Source organism: Talpa europaea, assembly GCF_964194135.1.
Source record: "Talpa europaea genome assembly, chromosome: 9".
NCBI lineage: Eukaryota > Metazoa > Chordata > Mammalia > Eulipotyphla > Talpidae > Talpa > Talpa europaea.
This window is the reverse complement of record NC_140076.1, coordinates 72,565,554-72,574,074: the sequence shown is the minus strand read 5'-3', so window position 1 is coordinate 72,574,074 and position 8,521 is coordinate 72,565,554. Positions and strand designations below refer to the sequence as shown.

Here is an 8,521-nt window from a genome sequence, read left to right as displayed (position 1 = left end):
GGCAGGGTTGCATACTGGTGGTAAGACTCATGGAGGCTTCTTCTGGAGTCCTTAAGCTGTTTTTTTTCCCCTTGAATAAGGAACATCTTTCTTGAAAATGTGGCCTGTTTGGGGAAAAGGAGGGGCTAGAACTAGAAATTTGGGAGTAAACTAATCCAGAACCTATTGGTTTTGTCATTAGATATTCCACATTCTGGTTCTTTGGAAGCTTTTGGCTCCATGGACTGGCATTTGGGAGTTTAGGCCTTCATTTAACGTGACACCCCATATACCCAAATCTTGCCCCCGGTAAACCCTGTGCATTTAATCTTCAGAAAGCTTTTGCCTTAGAGCTTGTTCCTCATTGCCCAGGTCAGGGCAGATTACCAGGCGAGAGCCTGAGGGAACCAAGGTTCCAGGGGCATGTGAAGGTGTAAGTAGAAAAGCCATCTCTTTGTGTTTAGGATTGGTGACTTGCACGAGCACCCATTACGAATGCTCACTGAAAACTTAACTGCCTGGGGGTGGGGAGGTGCAGTTCAAGGAGAAAAGTGGTGGGTATGTTAGAGGAAAGAGCAGGGAAGAAGTGGCACCCCGGTGGAAACACTTGCTGTCGGAAGCGTCTTGAAATAGGGAGGTATTATCCCACTGCCTTTTTTTCTATGTGCAGATGAGAGCTGAGGCTGTGAAGTGACTTGCCCAAGACTCCCCAGCAAGTTGGAGTCCAAATTGGGTGCACTGAAAAGGTACAGCTGTCTCAGACTAGTTTGGGGGGTAGTGCAGTGGTATGTAGACTGGGGAGAAAGCTGGGTCCTGGATAACAATAAAATCTGCTCAGGGTAAGTGAGGGCAGGGGAAGGAGTCCTGTGGAGGAATATGGCAGAGAAGCTGGTCAGTTTAGAAACCTGGTTGCATAGATTTGTGTTATCAAATCTTGCCAAATCTGTTTCCCACCCACAAACTAGATTTCAAGGAGAAACAGGTGTGTAGTCTTGACCCACGCTGTGGGGGAAGACTTACTGCTGGGGAAGCCCAAAAGGAAGTGCGCCAGGATCTCAAGGTAGGAGTAGGATGGCTAAGACTAGGCTAGATGACTGGTGGGAGGTGGAGCGTGACAAGGTGAGAGTACAGCTGAGGGTGGAGGAGGCTGAGACCCAGCAGATCTTGGTATTCATCTGGACATTATGCTTAAGGTTCTTGACCCTGAACATTTCAGATATTGACGCCAGTCCAGGAGTACGGGGTACAGTGTACTCGGGTGGGGCTCTGGAGGACTACGCTGAAGCAGTTCAGTTGCTCTAGCAACACACGAAATAGCACTGGGTTTGAAGTTCCTTATCTGTATTGTAAGGAAACAGCTTTTGAGCTTTGGTGATCGGTTTCAGGTCATTTCCACTGTGCCCTTTCATGAATTTGACGGGCAGCTTGCGCAACCCAGCAGGCCTCAACACAGGGCCCTTACTGATGGGGTTGCTGAGTCCTCCAGAGACAGCTCCTGTGAAGTGGACACAGGCTCCTTTACTTTTTTCTGGCACTCGGATGAAAAATAAATGATTTTATTGCATGGCAACAATGATGGATTCACAAGGGTGAAATGGCAGATTTCTTGACTGAGGAGAGAAAGGAACCCATTACTGCACTAGTACAACTGCTACAAAATGTTAATCTGAAAAGTGAAAAATGAGGACAGTAGCAAAATCATAAAGTTATATCCTAACCAAAGCCAGTGATGGAACGAAGAAAGGTTGAATTCAAAGGAATTCTATACAATTTAGAAAGGACACGCAGCTTCCAATCCTAATGCCCTTGAAGTGGCTGCAGCCCTGGCCAGGTTTTACAAGCCCCTACCCCCCTGAGACCCACAGTTTGGCACTGGCCCAGGGCTACCACCCCCAGCCCCCGAGACAGAACAGCACGCGGTGGCATAAGGTCCTGTGGATGCCCACCTAGGAGCCCGTGGAGGAGCAGCGCTGCAGCAGCAGGGTGTGGCAGCTGTCACACACACGCACCGGCTTGGGGTAGGAAGGGAGGGCCAGCTCGTTGCTGGAGCAGGTGTTGCAGAAGATGTGGCCGCAGTTGCGGCAGTGGTGCTAGGGGACAGAAAGGACGCGGTTGTAGAGTCTGCTACACTCCAGGCTGCCATACCAACCCCGAATAATCCCTCCCCTGGAGGCAGTTACTGATGTATCTGGAAGGGGTTCTTCTAAATCTCTTTCTACATTTGGTCCCTGGAAAAATCTGGGATTGCTTGCAGAGGGACAAAAAACATACAACCGTATGTTTTTTTCCCCCGATTTAAAAGTTGTTTCCTGGACTTGACAGTCCTTGGAAACAGCCTGTTTCATTCCTAGTGGTTGCGGTGTTTCATGATGGTGACGCAAGATTTCTATAGCTGGCCTCTTCCGAGCAGGAAGTCTAGAGGTACATGGCCAATGCCAGCCACTAAGGGCCTATATGGGCCCTGCTCTTGGCTCTATGCTACTACTCCTGCCTTCGTCAGGCTAGATGGTGAACCTCGTTATTCTGGTGGGGGGCAATCTGTCTCCAGCCTCCAGCAGGCCTTGTGTTCAGTGGTGGATCTTAAAGATGGCCCCAGGACAGCAGTTTTGCCCTTCAACCCTATTGCAAGGCACGAACTAAAATTTGGGAGTTTCACTTCCTCTTCCACAGAGGAGCAGAGGAGAGCAAACATTACATGGCAAGATGGGAACACCTGGCCCCTCTCTGGCCCAGTGGATTAATCGAGGCCCTGTCACCCTGAAACAAAGGCTGGTCCCATGACCAGAGCTTGGAGGCAGACTACATAGGCAGAGGCATACTGACGGGGGCAAGTGCCCTGCTCAGATTACCAGTGAGCTTTTGGGGTTCTTTTTGATGCTTGTTTTGAGAGCTGCTACCTGCCCCTTAGCTTCCCCATAGATTATTTTTTTGCCTTAATTAGCCAGATCCAGGGTCCTGCTGCTTACAAGGAGTTTTCAGCGGCATAATTACCTAGAGAAGTTATGCACACCGCCACTCAACTCCCAAAGAAATGTGCCATTTAACGTACTGTGGAGACAAGGCCTGTGCCTGGCCAGTTCCTGGCTAGGGCCCCTGCAAGAGGTAATCTGGGAAGCTGCATAGACCATCAACCCAGTGAAAGGGATCGCAATGTGGTGGGGCTGGTGTATGTGGCTTTTCCCAGAGCCAAAGGAAGGGAAGCCCCAGCAGGTCACCCCAACATACCTTTCTCCGGGAGATGGAGAATTCCTTTTCACACTGTTTACAGTGCGTTGCTTCATCATCTTTCAGCCAAGTATGTCCCTGAGGAGTAAAGAATACCACAGGAGCCCATTTTAGAGCTCTTCCAGAGCTGGTGTCCTGGCCTAGCACCTACTGTCCCTCTTCACTAAAGGTGGCCTCACAGGACTAGCCCTTGCCCTGGCAGCTGGAGCTCAGGCTACAGACAGCCTGCCTTCCAGGTCTTGCCTCCAAACTCTGCAGGTGGTTTCCTCAAGTTAAGATTTTTGCTACTCTAGACACCTACCCACCTCCTTTCAGTGGAGGCCCTTGGAGGTAACTAGTCAGGATCTGGGTGTTGCACATCAAACCCTGGGGTAAGAGGCTAGCCAATGAGGCCAGGTGAGCTGGCAGGAGGGAAAAGGGCCCACTGACAGCCAGACCAGAACAGTGGCAACAGGGGTTACTTCACACATGCCAGACCTAAGCTGGAGGCAAGCAAGGCTTTCAAAGATGCCTTTTTGGAGGTCTCTTGAAGGAACATATTGGTGGGGGGGGTGTTACCCAGTCTCAAACTGAACCCTTCAAAGGGATCACAAACCTGATCCTTTCTGGCTCCTTCACACACTTTAGATAGATCTTGACACTTCCCATGCTTACAGCTTCCTGTCACATAGCTCCCATTGGCTCTAGAGTCCCACTTAGGTGGTTATCCTCCCTCTGGTACTGCTGTCATTTTGCGCCAACACTGTGCAGTGCAAGGGCTATGACAAGCAGACCACAGCAATTGTGCAACGGGCTCAGTCTGTCAGGGAGGAGTAAGTGGACAGGAAGTCCAAGTTCAGGCTGCTGTTACTTGCTATGACCATCTGTTACCTGTTACCAGGCAATGTACTTGTCAGATGCTTAAGAGACATCAGGGTTTCTGCTCCAGGCTAGGCTGGAGGGCCCCATGTGGAGGAGGGCTGCCCGTGTACTGCTGTCACTGGGAAGCTCCGGACATCTCCCACCGGCCAGGCCAGCTTGGTATGCGCACACTGCTCAACATGTGCTCTTTAAGTGAGTCATTCTCCCCCCAAATGGTCCAGGATCTTGGCCCACCTTAGGGTTTAAGTGGTCCTCAGAATTGGAAAGGGATGCTTGACATTAGCATGAACTGACTGAGCAGCCATAAGCAGTGATTCTTATGCTAATAATGATGTTTCAGTACCTTCAGTGCTTTGTTTACTTCTTTTATGTCTTCCATCTTCAGTTTTGACCTTAAAAAAAAATTCATAGCAGTAAGCGAGACTAAAACTCAAAGCAAACCTACAGCAATTGCTTAGCTTTGCAAGGGTAATGGGTCACGTGTGAAAGGTCCCACCTTTCTAGAATCCCAGAGATACCTCAACACATTGGCTCCCACATATACTGTGGGATGGGCTGAGCCTGTCCCAAGATTGAAGAAGACAACTGGTTGCAATCACTTAGAAATTGAGCGTTATCACACAGAAGACCAGATTTCTTGCTTCTCTGTGCATCCATTCCTGAGTATGACAAGGGCTCGGGGGTTGGGGAGGCTGCCCCTTTATCAGATTTTGCAGGTTTTCCCCCAGCCCCTTTCCTGCTGCCTGTTCAGGCTAGAAAGTTGTACTCAGAACAGTTCCTCGATTATCCACATAAGAGGTGGAACATGGTCTAAATGTGCAGAATTAAATAGGACGAAATACCATTTTACTTATAATTCAGGGGGGACTTGTCTGAGTCCTTAAAAGCTGAGATTAGACTAAACTCACTAGAGGAGCCTAATCAGTGTCCAGAGTGGCAGGGCTTTGAGACATGGGCTATATTTCTAAGAGAGGATTAAGAAACTGAGCATCAGGGCCTTTAGGAAAAATCCTGTTGCCTTCAGTGATGACTGTAGGGCTCTTCCCCTACCTGGGCCAGCTGCAAAATAGGCCAGCAGGTGGACAGGACTGGAGGCTGCCCAGGATGGACAGACCCAGGGAAACTAGATCAGATGGCAGTCTGGACATGTACTTCCCTGGAAATACAGCTCTGGGAAACTCCAGATGTTCTCAAGATAAAGAAACGGCAGGTGTGTAGCTGGTGGAAGGCCCTGAGAAGAGCCTTTCTCTTCTGTCATCTGTTACGGGCTTGTAAGAGGAGACAGGAAAGAAGGGAAAAAGCACAAAGGGAACTCTTTACACCGCTCTCTGGGGTCACAAAGTCCGGGACATGGCAACACTCTGGCAACTTGCCCGTGAGCGACATTCTGAAACCTGAGTCTGGTGGCACTGGGACCACCACTTGCAGAGGCGCTTTTTCAAGACTAGCCCATTGTTGTTCATCCAATGTGAACGAGTGAGTGGAGAAGCGGTGCTAGCTGGCCACCTGAGAAGGGCACCCACATCAGAAGCCGCCCTGAGGAAGCCGCCTCTCAATACCACCACAAACCCAAGAGGTCAGAGACTTGCTGGCCTCCACGCCTGGTGTTTTTTAGCCTTATGGGGCCCCTCAGCTGGGCTGTGCCCTGACTGTGGCAGACATTGACCTAGTCTGCTCTCAAGAAGCACCCCTCACAGCGGGGTCAGTAGCTCTGAGCAGGAGAGGATGGAATGGACATCATCTTCACCTCACACTATTTCAAAAGCCCACATTCCCATTAGAGTCATGACATTCTCCTTATTTTTTAAAAATGCTTCTGTGGCCTGGCCCACAGCACCACTCTAGACCTTCCAGCTTTTTAGACTCAGAAAATTCTGATAGTTGTGTGTACCTGCCTACTTCAATGTGTTCCTAGCCTATTCTCATTAACCTTCATTGCTGGGCCTTTTCTGGGCATGGTAGTGCTGGCCCTGAGCCATGTCACCCTGCACGGGCACTAGACTGGTGGGAGCAGTCCCCTGTAGAAATGACAGAGAAAGGGGAACTTGTATTCCTCTGACAGATGCCATCGGTACTGATGTCAGTCAACCTTACTGTGAGTTATGAAGCAGGCCGGTAGAGGTGGAAGACAGACTGATGTCTGATGCCATTTTTTGCTTAAAAATGGCCAAGTTTTACAATGTAACCAGTGTAACCATTAGATTGTCCAGAGCTACCTGGCAGGACTGGAGTAGCAGGTAGGAGAGCTGTCAAGTTGGGGGAGACAGAAGTACCAAGGTCTGTGCTGCTTTAGCACAACCAGCGAGACAGACAAGACTCTTCAGAGGCGAATCTCTAGTCCCAGAGCAAGCAGGTGATTCCCGTGCTTGCTCCAGGGCATGCTATGGCAGCTGAAATTTGGTTGGGCTGACTTCAGGCCCACAGAGCTAACTGCTCAACTCCCATCTGGCTCCCTTGGGACCTAGAAAGCGCATGAACACGAGGGCTCCGGTCACTAGAAAAGGATATTCTTAATAAACTGCAGTCATGTTGCTTAACAGTGGGGATGGTTCTGAGAAATGTGCTGTTAGGTTGTGATGTGGGAATGTCCTGGAGTATAATCACACACGCCTGAATGGCAGGGCTGACCCGAAACCTAGGGAGTGGGGTACAGCTTACTGGGACCACTGCCATACATGCGGACTGTCTGACTGAAACTGTTACATGACACGTGACTTTCATCAAGTCAGCGCTGTGTCCCTGAGACCTGATTTCCTGGGGGTCACCCCTGGGCCACTGGCTGTGTTTCTAATTGGCCCTTCCTCCTTAACGCCAGAATGCAAGTTTGGGGCTCGGGTACTGTGGCGGGCAGGCTGGTGTGACCCTCCCCAAGGTGAGGGGCCCATTTGCTCTGATGGAGCAGGGTTCTTACTGGCTGAGGTGCAGTCCCATTTCCTGGAGGGCTTGTTCCTGCTCATCACACACCTTCTGTAACTCTGCCTTCTCATCCTGCAGCTCCCGTAGCTCCTAAAATGAACAAACCAGTTGCTTGACACAGGATTTAAAGTTCTCTTTCTTTTAAGGCTTAGTAATCAGAACAAGTGGGTCAGAATGTTTTTCAAGAGCAAAAAGTATTTTTGTTGTGTTAATGTCATTAAAAGGGTTTTTTCACAGCTCATTTCCCATTAGCTTTTCTCAGACAGCTGGAGGTTGAGCCTCACGGGAGCGGTTCTGCAGCAGGCAGTGAATTGGTATGTTCCGTAGGCACAATCAAACATGTTTAACAGACGACTACCTCAAAATATACAGGTGACCCTTACACAAATGATATGAAATCTGCCAGTGTGAAGGCTAGTTTGAGAAAACTGGTTTTTTTGAAAAGGCTTGTCAAAATTTCCGGAGAATGAATGAGCAAGGCTGAGGTAAGGAATGATCTCAGTCACTGCCTAAGCAGCAAGACCTGATGGCCGAGAGCAAGCCTGGCAGCCATGTATGTGGAGAGTGGAGCTGCTGAGGACACACTGATGACAATGGTTTCTCACTGCAGCACCTTGAGAACAAAGGCTGGTGAGGGCCAAGATGAAGACCCAGAAAAGTCACTTGGGGTTCAGTGGGCAGCAGTGGGACTGAGACTGCTCCAGCCTGGGGACAGGCATGCAAGGCGCTCGGAGGCTGACTGCTGAACTGAGACAAGTCATTTTGTTACTTTGGGTGGACGTTGGGGTAGGGGGGAGTTCAAATTTTAGACCAATATATTTTGGAGTAAAGGAGACATGTTCCTTGACACAGCAGAATTTCCTAGACGTCCTCTTGCCTTCTGTTTCCCTCCCTTCCCTCTCTGAGCCTGAGCTGGCTTTTGAGGAACCTCTCCCATCCCCAGCGCTCCCTACCCCAGTTCTGGTGGACTCTCTTAAAAGGGGCTCTAGGAACTTTCCAACAGTAATCAAAAGGTCTTTTCTTACCTCAGGTTGCATGGTAAATCCCCACTGCTATGTTCAAAAAGTGAAAGCAAGGCCTAGAAGCTGCCCCAGCCCAAAGGATCCTCTGGGAAAGGAATAAGCAGGAAGGCTGCCAATGGCGCGGCAGACCCGGGAGTCTGGTGCAGAGGCTATACCAGTTCCACAGGGAGGGGCTGTGGAGGCCAGATGCAACCCCAGCTCCCTGGGCTGCAGTCAGCTCCAACCACAACTGCTGGTACCCTCCTGCCTCCTGGGGAGGAGACAGCTTGATGATTTTAGAGTAGGAAAAAACTGTAGCCTTAGCTGTTTCCTGGGTAGTCTAGGTCTAGTTATAAAATCAGATGAAGATGCCATGCTGGCATAGCCGCATCCTCTCGCTTTTTGAAGCTTCACCATAGGATACAAGTGGGGCCTAAGATCACCCCAGGTGTAGACTAGATTCGGGTTTAGACCTAAGGGATGGAACAGACTAAGGTCTAGTCTCAGGGAGATTTGGGGATCTGGTTCAGTCAACTTCC

General features: G+C 49.9%; 1 protein-coding gene across 1 annotated transcript in view; it reads right to left on the bottom strand.

Annotated features, from left to right (window-relative positions):
• Positions 1-1,576: 1,576 nt before the first annotated feature.
• The window catches only part of RUFY1 (RUN and FYVE domain containing 1), a 51,462-nt gene continuing 44,517 nt past the window's right edge, over positions 1,577-8,521 (bottom strand). The window contains exons 14-18 of the mRNA XM_084241603.1: positions 6,977-7,071; positions 4,409-4,457; positions 3,205-3,282; positions 1,926-2,069; positions 1,577-1,589 (exon numbers count right to left, since the gene is read on the bottom strand). Coding sequence (XP_084097729.1) covers positions 1,926-2,069; positions 3,205-3,282; positions 4,409-4,457; positions 6,977-7,071 — 366 coding nt within the window. The 3' untranslated portion in view covers positions 1,577-1,589. The remainder of the gene's footprint in view (positions 1,590-1,925; positions 2,070-3,204; positions 3,283-4,408; positions 4,458-6,976; positions 7,072-8,521) is intronic.